The 17,966-nt window shown below is 39.9% G+C and overlaps 1 protein-coding gene across 1 annotated transcript in view; it reads right to left on the bottom strand.

Annotated features, from left to right (window-relative positions):
* GUCY2F (guanylate cyclase 2F, retinal) overlaps nucleotides 1-17,966 on the bottom strand; it is a 112,352-nt gene that overhangs the window by 15,974 nt on the left and 78,412 nt on the right. The window contains 3 exon segments of the mRNA XM_045817456.1: nucleotides 3,850-3,999; nucleotides 15,954-16,064; nucleotides 16,067-16,109. Coding sequence (XP_045673412.1) covers nucleotides 3,850-3,999; nucleotides 15,954-16,064; nucleotides 16,067-16,109 — 304 coding nt within the window.

The following is a 17,966-nucleotide window of genomic DNA, read 5'->3' as shown; positions in this document are numbered from 1 at the left end:
ACAGACTAAAAGCACAATTCTAAGGACCAATGAATCCAGAAGCTGGTTCTTTGAAAAGATATACAAAATTGACAAGCCTTTAAGGAGACTCATTAAGAAAAAAAGAGACAGGACCCAAATAAACACAATCAGAAATGAAAGAGGAGAGATTACAACTGACACCAGAGAAATACAAAAGGATTGTAAGAAATTACTATGAAGAACTATATGCCAAGAAACCTGAAAACCTAGGTGAAATGAACAAATTTCTAGAAAAATATAATTTACCAAAACTCAATATAGAAGGAGCAGAAAGCATGAACAGACCAATAGCACCTGATGAAATTGAAACAGTAATGAAAAAGCTTCCAACACACAAAAGCCATGGACCAGGCAGTTTCACAGGAGAATTTTACAAAGCATTTAAGGGAGAGCTAACCCTCATCTTCCACAGATTATTTCAAAAAGTCAGGAAGATGGAAGACTTGCAAACTCTTTTGATGAAACCAACATCATCCTAATCTCAAAACCAGATAAAGACATAACAAAGAAAGAAAACTTCTGGCCAGTGTTGCTCATGAACATAGATGCTAAAATCCTGAACAAAATATTGGCAAACTGCATCGAGCAATATATTGAGAAGATCATACACCATGACCAAGTGGGATTCATCCCAGGGATGCCAGGATGGTACAATATTCACAAATCAATAAACATAATCCACCACATAAACAAAATGAAAGACAAAATTCATATCATCTTATGAAGAGATGTGGAAAGGCATTTGATAAAGGTCAGCACCCATTTATGGTAAAAAACACTCAGCAAAGTGGGAATAGAGGGAGCATTCCTCAACATAATAAAGGCCATATATGAGAGACCTACAGCCAACATCATACTCAATGGACAAAAACTTAGTTAGAGCTTTCCCACTAACATCAGGAACAAGACAAGGATGCCTACTTTCACCACTACTATTCAACATAATACTGGAAATCGTAACCACAGCAATCGAACAAGAAAAAACAATAAAAGGCATCCAAATTGTAAAAGAAGAAACAAAACTGTCATTGTTTGCAGATGAGAGTGTACATAGAAAATCCAAAAAATCCACCAAAAAAGCTACCCAACCTAATAAATGAATTTGGCAAAAGAGGTGGTTACATAGTCAATACTCCAAAATCAAAGGCATTTTTGTACACCAACAATGAAACATCGGAAACAGAAATCAAGAAAAGCAATCCCATTTGATATAGGAACAATAAAAAATAAAGTACCTAAGAATAAACCTAACCAAAGAGGTTAAAGACTTGTACTCAGAAAACTATGCAGCATTGAAGAAAGAATTTAAGGAAGACACATATGAATGGAAGCATGTACCACACTCATGGATTGGAAGAATTAACATCATCAAAATGTCCATACTACCCAAAGTGATTTATAGATTCAATGCAATCCTTATTAAAGTACCCATGACATATTTCACAAATATGGAACAAACATTTGAGAAATTTATATGGAATCATAAACTGATGCAGACACCAGCCCGCAGAATCCACATCATTATGGATGAAATGAGACATTCACAGAGGCTACCAAGTCCAGTGGAGGAAAACAGACAGCATGGCTTTTCTCTCAAGGGGAGTAAAAATCCACAGCCTCCACCAGGACAGGCCTTTATTGAGTTTCTCTGCCCATCACATGATGGTCCTCATTTACTATGCCCAGGTTCGCTTTAGGTGGTTACCTTTTACAGAAAACAAAGGATCCAATGCTGCTAATCACATCACAGAAGAGGGATATTTGCAAATGAAAAGGCAAAAGTGGTTGAACTGGTTACACTCATCCTTGGAAGGTTTAGCATGGATTTTAGGAAGTTACTTTGCAGTAAATATCCTCAATTCAGGGTGAGGAAATTTTAGCAAAAAGCAAGACTCATAGGGCCTAGGTACATTGCAGGCCTGATTCCCCACAGGAGAACCTATCCATGGGCATGGGTCCTGTGCATCTCCGAGTAGGAGCTGGGCCCACGCCACACAGAACAGTCTCCTATAATAAATGTCCGTGAATAGCTGCAGCAATTTTGAGAAAGTAGAACAAAGCAGGAAGGATTACAATACCTGATATCAAGCTATATTACAAGGCAACCATAATCAAAACAGCCTGGTACTGGCATGAAAACGGACACATAGACAAATGGAACAGAACAGAGAACCCAGAAATAAACCCACGTCTCTATGGTAAATTTATATTTCACAAAGGGGGAAGAAGCATAAAATGGAGCAAAAATAGCCTCTTCAACAGATGGTGTTGGGAGAGCTGGACAGCTAGGTACAAAAAAATGAAACTCAAGCGCCAACTTACACCATACACAAAAACAAATTCAAGGTGGATAAAAGACTTAAATATAAGTCGTAACACCATAAAAGTCCTAGAGGAAAACATTGGTGGGAAAATCTCAGACATTCCACACAGAAACATCTTCATGGATATGTCACCTAAAGCAAGGGTCATAAAGGAAAGAATAAACAAATGAATTTCAAAAGCTTAATTTCAAAAAGAAATTAAGCTTTTTAATTTCATTAAATTAAAAAGCTTCTGCATGGCTAAAGAAAACAGTACTAAAATAAAAAAGGGAACCAACTATATGGGAAAACATGTTTGCCAATGACACCTTGGACAAGGGCATGATCTCCAAACTATATAAAGAACTCACATAACTCCACTCCAGGAAGACAAACAACCCAGTTTAAAAATGGGCAAATGACTTGAACAGACACTTCTCCAGGGAGGACATGCAGAGGGCCTAGAGACACATGGAAAGATGTTCAGCATCACTAGCCATCAGAGAGATGCAAATTAAAACCACAATGAAATACCACCTCACACCAGTCATAATGGCAATCATAAACAAAGCAACAAACAACAGGTGTTGGAGAAGATGCAGAGAAAAGGGAACTCTAGTGCACTGTTGGTGGGAATGCAGACTGGTGCAGCTACTGTGGAAAACAGTATGGAATTTCCTCAGAAAGCTAAACATGGAACTGCCTTTTGAGCCAGCAATTCCACTGCTGGGATTATACCCTAAGAGCCCTGAAACACCAACCCAAAAGAACCTATGCACCCCAATGTTCATAGCAGCACAATTTACAATAGCCAAGTGCTGGAAGCAACCTAAGTGCCCATCAGCAAATGAGTGGATCAAAAATCTATAGGACATTTACACAATGGAATCTACGCAGCAGAGAGAAACAAGGAGCTCCTACCCTTTGCAACAGCATGGATGGAACTGGAGAGCATTATGCTAAGTGAAATAAGCCAGGTGGTAAGGGACAAATACCATATGATCTCACATTTAACTGGAACATAATCAACAAAAGAAAAAAAGCAAACGAAATATAACCAGAGACATTAAAATTAAGAACAATCTAACAATAGCCAGAGGGGAGCAGAGAGGAGACAGTGGGGAGAATGGTTTCCAGGAACTACTATAAAGGACAAATGGACAAAACCAAGCAGGAGGGTGGAAGCAAGGTAGGGAGTGGGTTTGGAGGGGGTGGGGAGAAAATATGGACAACAGTAATTGAACTACAATAAAATAATTTAAATTTAAAAAAAATAAAGGACTGACATAGATCTTGTAGGCCCTTGGTTTATGTCACAGTTTGGAAAAGGACCAGCTTCTTGGGTGGGAAAATTTCTTCCAAATGCAAGTCCCACCTGCACAGAACACAGGCTACTTGCAGTCTAGCAAGCAGTTAGCACAAACAAATAGCTGTGTTCACTCTTCTGCAGTTCACAACAGCCTGGGTTGGCCTGATAGTCTGGGTCATGGTTAGCCACTGGTGCCCTTTCTCACCTCTTGCTTACCTTCAGCAGGTAGATCCATCATACAGAATGAGGTTCCCCAGACCATAATTTCTTGAATGATGATGGCAAAGCTATAGACATCTCCTGCAAAAGAACCTGACCTGCTGCTTCTGGGGGCTCTCAGCAGTTCAAGGGCTGTCCACAGAAACTCTGAAAAGAAGGCATTATGTAATGAATGCAGGAAGGATTAACTGACAGCTTGTGTAATGCCCCCAAGGGCTCCAAGGGTGCTATTTCATTGACTGTTTTATATATGTATTAGAGAGACCAGCAGGTTAGTGTCTTCCCAGGGTCAGAATCTATGAACCTAAGGAATTATACACAAAGAAAGCATACTACTCTCCCTACCCCAAGACCATGTAGGCAGACACAGTTGATGTGTGGGGAAGGGCAGAGAAACTCAAAGTAGAAAAACTAACTGGCACTTGCTTTCTTGCTTTCTTGAGCCTGCCAGTGGCAGTTGGCAGGCTTCCAGGGAAAGGTGAGTGTACTGCCAGAATGGTTGTCATGGATTTGCTGTTTGCTGAGATCTACATGTATCTAGTAGTTTGATTGTGCTGGACCAGCTCAGGGATTCATAGGTTGCTTTCTGGAGGTTTTCTCTAAAAGGATTAGAGGATGCCCAGGCCTCCTCTATGCTTTGCAGAGCAAAAAGGTGCAGCAAATCCTTCAACTCAGTTCTGCAAATATTTATTGAAGATGTACCATGTACTAGGCACTGTGCTAGGTACAGGGGAAATGGCCAAGATTAATTAGGCCTTGCCTTTGCCCTTACAGAGTTCATAAGCAGTCAGTAAGACAGACATGTGTACTCCTAACTGTAATACAAGAGACAGTGATGAGCCCCACCATAGAGTGCAGGAAAATGAATATATTAAAAGCCAAACTTCACCACCCATGGTGTGCTTTGCTCCATTTCGGGCCCAATCAAGGTAAAAAAGATTATTTATGCTTTCAGAGTATTATGACAGTCAGAGACTCAGAAATTTGGGGGGAGGGCCCCCTTAAGCAATACATAAAGAAATAGACACTAACAATATAAATAAAATAGTCAAAAAGTTGGGGGGAGTGTTTTATACTGAATTATATGAAATTGCTGTTTCTATAGGTCAATTGTCTAAATATTGACAGTTTCATAAGGTTCAAACAAATGAAACACTGAGCTGATCAAATTAACCTATAAAGGTTTCCTGGAAAAGTTAAATCTTAAAGGAACTTGTTAAGAAAATAGAGGATGCAGTTTCCTAGAGCTGAAAGGATAAAGGTTTTTTGGGGAGAAAAAACAGTGAGTGCAAAAGACAAGAGGTAGAAAGGGGCAAATTGTGGATGGGGGTGGTGGTAAGCAGATTAGCTTGGCTGAAGAGAATGGCTCTGTTAAGAAATAAAGCGAGAGAGGGAAGATGGCGGCTTTACTCTAGGCAGCGTTTTTCTCGGCTTCTGTGAAGAGGGGGGAAACTCGCGGATCGGTGGAGAGACAGAGCAAGTGGGCTGGGTTGCCGAATCACTTTTGAAAGCAGGACATCAGAAATTATTGCACTCACTGGAAAACCAGTCGGTAAGCAGTCTGATACAAGACAAAAGGGGCCCAGGGATCAGCGCGGGGTCTGGGGATGTGCAGACCCCAGGCCCGCCCGGTGCTCCGGGCTCTGCCCCAGGGCTCCTGGGAGAGGGAAGCCGCTGCTCCCTCCCTCCCCCAAATACGGGGGTGAGAAACTCCAGGGGAGAACGGGTTGCTAGAAGGAACAGATTGGCCAGTTGGACTGAGAAAAAATCGCCCAGGGAATATGAACAGCCGCCCAGAGACTGAGGAGAAGTGAGAGCCTCTAGCCGATAGGACAAGGGGCATCTCTAGCCCAGCGGAAGTGCAAATCGGCGGAGAGCACACGCCCCATAGGGAGGCCGGAATCCTGCGCTGCGACCCGGAATCTCTCGCGGCGATCCCGGAATCTCGTGCTGCAATACCGGGAGGGACGTGGTGCTGGGTGCGTAACTGCAGTGGTGGCTCTGAGATTTCCAGCCAGCCCGACTGGGGGAGCCGGGAAAGGCGCCAACATCCAGTCAGAGTGCAGTACGGCGGGAACAAGGAGCTGGAAACGGCTGGGCTCCGTCGTCGGGAAGACTGACTCTCGCGCGCCAGTGTGTGCGGGGGTGCCCAGGGTACCTGACGGACTTGCTGAGATGGGGTTGTGAGAGAGAGAAGCATTTCAAAGGCCCCTCAGCCAGCTGAAGCCAGCAAGAGCAGAAAAACTGGTCTGGCCAGTTAGAAACCAACAAGAGGTTTTTGTTTGTTTGTTTGTTTGTTTTTTTGGTTTTGTTTGGTTTCTCTGGCTGTTGTTGGTTGACTGATTTTATCTTGTGTTTTATGTGACTTTTTTTTCAATTCTTATTATTTTTATCTCGCAATCCCTTATGTTTCTCTTCCATTCAACCTAATATTATTCTCTCCACTCCAAATTTATCTCTCCTGCACTACATCTTCTGCTTTTCTTTCCTTTTTTTTTAATCTTGCAAGTTACTGTAAATTTGTATTATCTTTTTCTCACTTTTCTGACATTTTTTTATTTTAATAATATTTTGGTATTCTTTTTCTTTCTGTATAATCTTCTTTGCTTGGCTGGTTATACTGTCATTTGATAGGTTCCCCCTGGTATCTCAGTCACAAGGTGTTGATAAGTTACTATCCTTCATCTGTGTTCCATTAACACACCTCTCAAGGTTCTATACTCTTTATTCTTGTTATCTAGACCTCATCGATTCTGCCACAAGACTGTCACTTTACTATTACTGCTAGTAAGACCTAGTCTATACAATTGTAAATGTTTCTCAATGCCCCTACCTGATCTCAGCCCACTTTGCAATTTTCTGAACTATACTATTGTGGGCGTTGTCTCTATTCTTGAACTCACTACTCCTATATACTAATCTTTAGTCCAACCCTACCTTAGAAGCTGACCTCCCACAGCCTCACAGCTTTCTAGATCCAACTAAAAATCCTCTTGGCCCCAATAAGAGTCTTGCCTTCTTTCCATCCTTTCTAAAACGTGGATAGTGGGATGGAGGATCACGGTTAACACTATAAGGAGCCAAAGGATAACCCATCTCTTCCCTACTGGCTGCTAAAGTAAATATCATAGTATACTGTCTTGCTGTTTTAAACCATTTTGCCTTACTCCTCCAACTGATCCCAAAAAAGAGTAGGAGGAAGCTGTGAACACCGGGATACACGAAGGAGATTGCACCACTGAAACACACAAATATTCTACTACAGAAGTTCACACCATAATTACAGGGAATCAGAACAGTTCAAACTAACAATCAAGAAGAAAAAAGAAGAAACCCACGAACAGTGAGAAAACAAACAACCCCCAACTGAAGGGAAACGAGGAAGCCTCAGGAAAAATGCTAAATGAAATAGAGGCAACCCAACTATCAGATAGTGAGTTCAAAACAATGATTACCAGGAAGTTCAATGAACTCACAATGAGCTTTCAGAAATTAGAGGGAAACTACATCAATCTCACTGCAAACTATATAAACATGAAAAAGGAAATAGAAACTCTCAACAAAGGTCAACAGGAAATGAAGAATACAATTTCTGAACTGAAGAACACAGTAGAAGGAATGAAAAGCAGGATTGATGAAGCAGAAGATCGAATTAGCGAGCTGGAGGACAAAATAGAAAACAGCATCCAGAAAGAGCAAGAAAAGGAAAAGAGGCTCAGAAAGAATGAGGAGGGATTAAGAGAAATGCAAGACAATATGAAACGTAATAATATCCGTATAATAGGGATACCAGAAGGAGGAGAAGAAGAAGAGCAAGGGATCGAAAACCTGGTTGAACAAGTAATGAAGGAGAACTTCCCTAATTTGATGAGAGAAAAAGTCACACAAATCCAGGAAACACAGAGAGTCCTAATCAAGAGGAACCCAAAGAGACCCACCCCAAGGCACATCATAATTAAAATGACAAAATTTCAAGACAAAGAGAGAATCTTAAAGGCAGCAAGGGAGAAGAAGGAAGTAACATACAAGGGAGCCCCAATAAGGCTAACAGCTGACTTCTCAATGGAAACACTTCAAGCCAGAAGAGAGTGGCAAGAAATACTCCACGTAATGAGAACCAGAGGTCTGCAACCAAGGCTACTATATCCAGCAAGGCTCTCAATCAAGATAGAAGGCCAAATAAGAAGCTTCCCAGACAAAAGAAGTCTAAAAGAATACACCTCGACCAAACCAGCTCTGCAAGAGATTCTAAAAGGATTGCTTTAAGGAGGAGAGAAGAGAGAGAGAGAGAGAGAGAGGAACACACGTACATAAAAGACAATGAATAAGTACCTATCAATAATAACCTTAAACGTAAATGGATTAAATGCTCCAATCAAAAGACATAGAATAGCTGATTGGATAAGAAAAAAAATGACCCACATATCTGCTGTCTACAAGAGACCCACCTCAGGATAAAAGACCTACACAGGCTGAAAGTGAAGGGCTGGAAACAAATCTTCCAAGCAAATGGACAGGAAAAAAAAAGCCAGGGTAGCAATACTCCTATCAGACAAAATAGACTTCCAAACAAGGTCCATAAAGAGAGACCTAGAAGGTCACTTCATAATACTCAAGGGAAGAATCCATCAAGAAGACATAAATATTGTAAATATATATGCACCCAACATAGGAGCACCGAAATACATAAAGAAAATCTTAGAGGACTTCAAGAAAGATATGGACAGCAACACAATTACAGTGGGAGATTTTAACACCCCGCTATCAAAAATGGACAGATCTTCTAAACAAAATATCAACAAAGATATTGTGGCATTGAACAATACCCTTGATGAAATGGACTTTACTGATATATACAGAGCCCTCCATCCAAAAGAAGCTAAATATACATTCTTTTCAAATGTACATGGAACATTCTCAAAGATAGACCACATGATAGGACACAAAACAAGCCTCAAGAATTTCAAGAAAATTGAAATCATACTAAGCATTTTCTCAGACCACAAGGGACTGAAGCTAGAAACCAACCCGAAGGAAAAAAAACCAAAAACACTCAAAATCATGGAGATTAAATAGCATGCTATTAAACAATGAATGGGTCAAGAATGATATTAGGGAAGAAATCAAAAGGTTTCTGGAAACAAATGAAAACGAACTCACAACAACCCAAAACTTATGGGACACAGCCAAGGCAGTCCTGAGAGGGAAGTTCATAGCGATACAGGCCCACCTAAAAAGGTTAGAAACATTCCAAACAAACAACCTAAGCCTACGTCTACAAGAACTCGAGGAACAACAACAAAGGCAGCCCAGAGCAAGCAGAAGGAAGGAAATAACCAAGATCAGAGCAGAATTAAATGACATAGAGACTAAAAGCACAATTCTAAGGATCAATGAATCCAAGAGCTGGTTCTTTTTAAAAGACAAACAAAATCGACAAGCCTTTAAGCAGACTCATCAAGAAAAAACGAGAGAAGACCCAAATAAACACAATCAGAAATGAAAAAGGAGAGATTACAACAGATACCACAGAAATACAAAGGATTGTAAGAAATTACTACAAAGAGCTGTATGCCAAGAAATTTCAAAACCTAGATGAAATGGACAACTTTCTAGAAAAATATAATCTTCCAAAACTCAATGAAAAAAGAGGCAGAAAGTCTGAACAGACCAATAACAACCAAAAGAAATTGAAGCAGTAATCAAAAAACTCCCAACACACAAAAGCCCGGGACCAGATGGTTTCACAGGAGAATTCTACAAAGCATTTAAGGAAGAGCTAACCCCTATCCTTCACAGACTATTCCAAAAAATCCAAAAAGCTGGGAGTCTCCCAAACTCTTTTTAAGAGGCCAACATCATCCTACTTCCCAAACCAAATAAAGACACAACAAAGAAACAAAACTTCAGGCCAATATCACTGATGAACATTGACGCTAAAGTCCTCAACAAAATACTGGCAAACCACATCCAACAATACATTAAAAAGATTATACACCATGACCAAGTGGGATTCATTCCAGGGATGCAAGGATGGTTCAATATTCGCAAGTCAGTAAATGTAATACATCACATAAACAAAAGCAAAGACAAAAACCACATGATCATATCAATTGATTCATAAAAAGCATTTGAATAGGTACAGCACCCATTCATGACAAAAACACTCGGCAAAGTGGGAATAGAGGGAGCATTCCTCAACATAATAAAGGCCATATATGAGAGACCTTCAGCCAACATCTTTCTCAATGGACAAAAATTAAAACCTTTTCCATTAAGATCAGGAACAAGACAAGGCTGTCTACTTTCACCACTTCTATTCAATATAGTACTGGAAGATTTAGCCACAGCAATCAGACAAGAAAAAAGAAATAAAAGGCATTCAAATCGGAAAGGAGGAAACAAAACTGTCCCTGTTTGCAGGTGACATGATAGTATACATAGAAAATCCTATAACTCTACCAAAAAACTGCTTGACCTAATAAATGAATTTGGCAAAACAGCGGGATACAAAGTCAATAACCAGAAATCAAAGGCATTTCTATACACCAACAATGAAACAGCAGAAGCAGAGATCAAGGAAAAAATCCCATTTGAAATAGCAAAAAGAAAAGTAAAATATCTAGGAATAAACCTAACCAAAGAGGTAAAAGACCTGTATTCAGAAACTACACAACACTGAAGAAAGAAATCAAGGAAGACACAAACAAATGGAATCATATACCATGTTCATGGATTGGAAGAATTAATATCATCAAAATGTCCATACTACCCAAAGCAATTTACACATTCAATGCAATTCCCATTAAAGTACCAATGGCATATTTCACAGACCTAGAACAAACACTTCCAAAATTTATATGGAATTATAAACGACCCCAAATAGCTGCTGCAATTTTGAGAAAGAAGAGTAAAGTAGGAGGGATCACAATACCCGACACTAAACTATATTACAAGGCTACTGTAATCAAAACAGCCTGGTACTGGCATAAAAACAGGCACATAGACCAATGGAACAGAACACAGAGCCCAGAAATAAGCCCAAGTCTCTATGGTCAATTAATATTTGACAAAGGAGGCAGCAACATAAAATGGAGTAAAAATAGCCTCTTCAACAAATGGTGTTGGGAGAACTGGACAGCCACGTGCAAAAAAAATGAAACTTGAGCACCAACTTACACCACATACAAAAATAAATTCAAGGTGGATAAAAGACTTAAATATAAAACATAACACCATTAAAGTCCTAGAGGAGAACGTAGGTAGGGAAATCTCAGATATTTCACGAAGAAACTTTTTTACTGACATGTCCCCTAGAGCAAGGGACATAAAGGAAAGAATAAACAAATGGGACCTCATCAAAATTAAAAGCTTCTGCACAGCTAAAGAAAACAGTATCAAAATTAAAAGAGAACCAACTGTATGGAAAAACATATTTGCCAATGACACCTCAGACAAGGGTTTAATCTCCAAAATATATGGAGAACTTACACAACTGCACTCTAAGAAGACAAGGAATCCAATTAAAAAGTGGGCCAAGGACTTGAACAGACACTTCTCCAAGGAGGACATACAGAAAATCCAAAGACACATGAAACGATGTTCAATATTGCTAGCTATCAGAGAGATGCAAATTAAAACCACAGTGAGATACCACTTCACACCAGACAGAATGGCCATCATAAACAAAGCAACAAACAACAAGTGTTGGAGAGGTTGTGGAGAAAAAGGGGACCCTAGTGCACTGCTGGTGGGACTGCAGACTGGTACAACCACTATGGAAAGCAGTATGGAACTTCCTCAGAAAACTAAAAATGGATCTGCCTTTTGACCCTGCAATTCCACTGCTGGGACTATCCTAAGAATACTAAAACACCAATTCAAAAGAACCTATGCATCCCAATGTTCATAGCAGCACAATTTACAATAGCTAGATGCTGGAAGCAACCAAGATGCCCATCAGCAAATGAATGGATCAAAAAACTATGGTACATTTACACAATGGAATTCTATGCAGCAGAAAGAAAGAAGGAGCTCCTACCCTTTGCAACAGCGTGGATGGAGCTGGAAAACCTTATGCTAAGCTGAAACAAGCCAGGCAGTGAAAGACAAATACCATATGATCTCACCTTTAACAGGAACCTAAATAACAAAACAAAGAAACAAGCAAAATGTAACCAAAGACACTGAAATAGAGGACAGTCTGATGGTGACCGGAGGGGAGAGAAGAGGGACTTTAAGGGCTCAGTGGGAAGGGTTCACAGGAACAAACTTAAAGGACACATGGTCATAGACTAAGGGGAGGGTGGTAATGGGAGGGAAGTGGGGAGGGTGGGAGGGTGAACTGGATTCGGAGTAAAAAGGAGAAAACTGTATTTGAACAATGATTAAAAATAATAATAAAAAATTTAAAAAAAAAGAAGATATAAAGCAAAATGAGAAACAGCGTTGATGAAGTGGGGGAGGGAGTGTGGTTGGAAGAATGAGGGCAGAAAGTGAGAGGCCCTGAGAGACAAATGAAGGCCTTTGGATTGAATACAAAAGGTAGTAGCGTGCAAGGAGTTGGAGAGGGATTTGATGAAAACCGTGCTCAGGAAGATGAATCTGGCAAACTGCACAAGCTGGATTGAAGAATGAGAGAGGCTGTAGTCAGGGAGACCAGCTAGGAAATTATTACAGGAAGAGCCTGAAGTGAGGTGAAAGGGGCCTGAATAGGGGTGGCAACAGCAGGACAAGAAGAAAATACATGGGAAGGCTACAATGGAGATGGAAATTACAAGGCTGGGGATAAGTTCAACCTGCTTTGAAAACAGAAGAAATTTAGAGCAAACAACAGGTTGATGGACAGATTGGAAGGCTGAAAAAGAGTGTCTACTGAGGGTGGGGTGACAGATGTAAAGTAGTGGCTTACTTTTCATCATGTTAAATTTGGGGTATTAGGAAGGGTGTCCAGGGGACAATTTCCTATGAAGAAGGAAGAAGGGTAAATTGTCTGAGATTATTTTGGTTTCTTAGTGAAACCGAAGAAAGAGAAACTCACCCTGAAAATTCTTATCTTAAGCCAATCCTGATCAAAATGGTAGAATAGGGAATTCTCGCCTACCTTCAATCATATACTCATCTTTTCTCCTTGTCCTCCAAGTGTCCCCAGCCTTTGTCCTCCCCAGGCCCCCACCCCCATGAAAGTCTCTAATACACTCTCAATAGTGATTTTGCCCTTATGTCTCTTTGCCAAAGTGGACTGATATTTACAAATAAAACTGAAAAGACTGAATGATACTTTAGTCAAAGGAATACATTTCTGACTGGGATTTCAGGCATATGGTTTTGCAGGGAGGACAAGGGAAATATTTGGGAGCAGGAAGAATGGTATGTGGCTGCTTCTTTCTGGCATCCTCTGTCCCTGCACATGTAAAAGTGCAAGAAGGGAAAAGAGTACAAAACTCTCTGGTAAAAGCTGGATTATTAAATACAATCATTACCAAATAGTACTTTCAGAGAGCACTTACATGCATGTTGTTAATGGCTAAAATGAGGCCTTATCTGCACTATACTTATATAATTGAGAGTAGACAGGAATTAATACACTTACAACCCACCCCCATTTACACATCCCTACTCCAGAACCACATAAGAGCCACTACCTACCATACTTGAACTCTCAGGAAAGCTAGAAAAATTACCTTTGCTAGTTTTTTTATCTGCTGGAGGCGGTACTAACTCTGAGCCTTGCTATGGTGATAAAATCACCTTTGGATAGTCAGTGTGATACATCAAAAAAAAACCCACAGAGCTGGAAGTAAAGAGATCTTGGTTTAAAATCTCAGATTGGTCACTAAGTAGCTCAACTTTCTGAACCTCAGTTTCCCCAACTATAAAATGGAAGTTCAGCCAGATGATTTCCAAGAGCTTCCCAATTATAAGATTCTATTAGCCTTGTCCTCTAAGATGGGGAGCAGCAAGTGACTTCATTATATTTCATCCATTCATTGATGCAACAAACATTTATCCTGTCAAGTAATGAAAGGTGCTGAGGGAAACAAACCTTTTTTTTTTTTTGCCTTCACAGAGCTTGTAGTCTAAATAAGGAAAGAAGACAGCTAATTAAACACATAATACCAACAAAGTATGGTATTACAACAAAGTCCAAAGCCCTAAAAGATCATAAAGAGAACTTAGCCCAGCATAAGGTGTCATAGAATGCCTATTTAATAAGTGATATTTATGTTGAGCCCTAAAGAAAGAACAGAATTTAGCCAGAATCAGATGAGTATGTAACAAAGTGGGAACAGAAGACTGTCCCAAGCAATGGGCACAGCATGTGTGAAGGTCTGGAAGTAAGAGAGTGCCTGGTGTAAATAAACAACTAGAAGGAGTTCACTGCTGGAGCATAGAGATAGAGGGAGGCTTGCAAGGCCTAGACCATGCAGGGCTCACGAGCCATGTAAAAGAATTTGAACTTTATCCTAAGAGCAATGGGAAGCCATTCACTGAATTTTGGCACAGCTGTAACATGATCAGATTTGTAGTTTAGAAAACTCCTAACTGACTGAGCATTCACACTGCCATTGCAATTTGGAGAGTGGAATGAAACATTAAGAGTGAGAGGCAGAGAAAAAGACAGACACCATATATATACACACAGAGAGAGTCTACAGCTATCCTTTTCTCACTCTGAGACCTGAATTTCTTAAGTTTGAGAGTTGTTAACATGTGAATTAAACAGAACTCTGGGAAGCTGAGCATTGTGTTCTATCTCTTGTAGCACTAACACCTGAAAACTTCTCCCAACTTTCAAATTAGAATCAGCCAGATAATAACCATAGGACAAAGTCGGCAATAAGAAGAGAGGGAGAGAGAGAAAGAGAGAGAGAGAATGAATAAATGAATAACATGAATTGTATTGTGATTTCCAGGAGCGTCAAATCCTGCAAAGCATAGATGGGCACAGAAAGAGAAAATTGTTATGTTTTAATTTAGCTGGTTATAAGGGCTAGTCTTCAGAAGACCTGATTGAATTCCTGGAAATGCTGCTAAGTAGCTGCATGATTTGGAAAAATATTGAGCCTCAATTATCTTATCTGTTAAATGATAGAGTTAGACTAGATGACTCCCTAAAGTTTAGTATCCCACAAGCTTTGTAAAGCACAGAGATGATACCACTGATGACTAGACTGTCTCTATCTGCATATGTATCCCTCTACCTTTCGTTCTTCATTTTCCTATTTAGTAAAGTCAATAGTTTTAAAACATATAATGCCAAAGAATATGATATATGTTGTAATTTTATATCTCTCCTTCTGTCTTCTTGGGTTGTATTTTTCTGGTTTTTATGTCACTCTTCTTTGCCTTTGCCATACTGATTAAAACTTTTAATGCCCAAGTTCCCCACATGTATTTTATCCTATTTATTGTTTTTCCTTCTTACTGTTTCTTTTCCTTTCTCCCTTCTTCCATCATTTCATTTCCTCCTAGTTCTCACTCACCCATCCCCACTCCCCATCGCAGATTTCTACCATTTGATCTATGATGATCCCTGCAGACATTGTTTGGTGCTGTCACTAGTGTACTAAACAGAAGACAAAAATACAAAATGTACCTTACAGGCACACCTACTTATTTACTAGAATGCCATAGTGCCGTCTGAAATCATCCCATACAACCCATAGAGCCTTTATTGGCTATTTGCTTCTTTCTCTCTAACAGAGACTGTGAGGGTAGGCTTTAGTGGCATCTCGTCTCAGAATGTGCTTTGGCAGGGTCCAGCTACCAAATTACCTTCCATTCAATATGATAAGTAATTATTGAACACCTACTGTGTGCCCAGTAAGTTCCTTCAGGGACCCCTGGAGTCTCTAAACAATTCAGTCTAATCCTGCCACAGCAGTAACTAAACATTATTGCATAGACTGTTCTGAACATTAGGCTATGTTGAGAATACAGCCTGCAGATTTCATTCAACTCCTTTGGCTTGGAAATGAGGGTGGATTTTCAACAAAAGTGGGGAACTGAATTAGCCTGAGGCTTTAATTCAGTGCATATTCTCATTTAAACTTTGGAGTTACCTTGTGTGCATCAGAAGGGTAAAATACATTGCTTACCTTCAGCAGAATGTTCCTCTTGGGAGAGTCTTGGCATTTCCAAGATATCATTAAAGCCATAATCTGTCACTTTTAGTACAAAACACCCATCTACCACACAGTTCCAAGATTCAGCCTCCCATGAGCAAACTCTCTGTGGTGTAAGTACTTCATGCCCTGAAGATGACACAAACAGGATTTATCTAGCAAATTATTTAACTATTTTGTGCTTTTAGAACCATTTTCTGAGACTGATAATGGCATGTGCTATTATGATCCAGCCCTTTTTTTCTTATATACAGACAAGCAAAACATTGACAAGAATAATTTCCAGGTCCCTTTTATCTCTAAAAGTTTATGCTTGGATGAAGAGTCATATCTTGAGCATATAGATAATTGTGTGTTATTGGAAGATTTACTGCCATTCCAAACACAGGATGGTCTCCTACATATATAATTGCCAAGAATTTGAAGATTCTGATCTCCCCCAAAGACCTAGTCCAATTCTCATCCACTATTGGCAGGAATAGAAATTGGTGCAGCCTGCCCAGGCTGGTATGGCTCAGTGGATTCAGTGCTGGTCTGAGAACCAAAGGGTCACTGGTTCAATTCCCAGTTAGGACACATGCCTGGGTTGCAGGCTGGTTCCCCTGTGGGGGAGAGGGGGAGCTGCAAGAGGTAAACACACATTGATCTTTCTCTCGCTCCCTTTCTCCTTCCCTTCCCCTTTCTCTAAAAATAAATAAATAAAATCTTTTAAAAATTACAACAGGCTTTTGGGTGGGAAATGGTCAATAGCTCTCAAGATTGAAAGTATGCATGCCTTGTGACCTACAGATTCTATTTTTCCTCAAAAAATGCTTGCTCATCTGTACAAGAAGACATTATAAGAATATTATAGCTCTGCTTTGTAATATTGCATAATTGGAAATACAATAAATACCTTTCAAGAAGGGACCATCCAACCTTGGCTGTTGTGGCTCAGTGGATTGAGTGCTGGCCTGTGAACCAAAAGGCCACCAATTTGATTCCCAGTCACGGCACATGCCTGGGTTACAGATCAGGTCCCCAGTTGGTATCCCACATTCCTGGTATCTCTCACACATCAATGTTTCTCTGCCTCTCTTTCTCTTCCCCCCCTAAAAACAAATAAATAAAAACTTTAAAGAAAAGAAGGGACTGTACAAATTGTGGTCTATCTAAACTATGGAATGTTCTGCAGCAACTAAAAATAATAAGGTAGATGTATATGTACCAACAGAGAGACATTTCTAAGCTGTAAAGTAAGTAAAAAATACTAAGTTACAGATTATATAACAATGTGTATTTAAAAAAACAAACAAAATCTATAATGTATGCAAATACACATGAAATTAATTACAAGGCCAATTACCAAATCATTAACAGTGGATAACTTTGGGGGAGATATGGAGAAGAATAAGTAAATGTCAGTATTTTTATATAATTTGGTTTTTCAATTTAATACATTATTTTTGTAATTTAAAATAGACAGTAGGAAGAAGAAAGCTAAAGACTTCTGGTCAAGATGGAAGCATAGGTAGACATGCTTCACCTCCTCACACAACCATAGAAAGAATTACCACCAGATCTCAAAAACAAATAACACCCAGAACCATAAGAAAAAATGAGCTGTATGGAACTCTAACAACCAAGGATTTAAAGAAGCCACATTCATCCGGGTGGGTAGTAGGGGCAGAGTTATAGAGCCAGGGCAGAGAGGATATGGTGTGGCACAGAGAGGTGGCAGTGGTGGTGGTGGTTCAGCCAGTGGCAGAACAGATGGTCCCATATTCACATGTGGTAGAAAAAATTGGGACAGATACCTTGGGAACACACAATCCCAGCCCCAGGCCACACCACACAACTCAGGGTTTTAGTGCCAGGAAGATAAACTCCCATTACCTCTGGCTGTAAAAATGAATGGGAATCAGGGTGGTGGGAGAAACTGCCGGAGTTTCGCAGCTTAAAGGGCCAACATGGCTTAGAACATATGCAAACACCACAGCAATAGCT

The sequence above is a fragment of the Phyllostomus hastatus genome, unplaced genomic scaffold (genome assembly GCF_019186645.2).
Source record: "Phyllostomus hastatus isolate PE091 unplaced genomic scaffold, TTU_PhHast_1.1 phas_scaffold_28, whole genome shotgun sequence".
In the NCBI taxonomy this organism is placed as follows: Eukaryota; Metazoa; Chordata; class Mammalia; order Chiroptera; family Phyllostomidae; genus Phyllostomus; species Phyllostomus hastatus.
The sequence above is the reverse complement of the archived record's forward strand: the minus strand, read 5'-3'. Positions and strand labels throughout refer to the sequence as shown.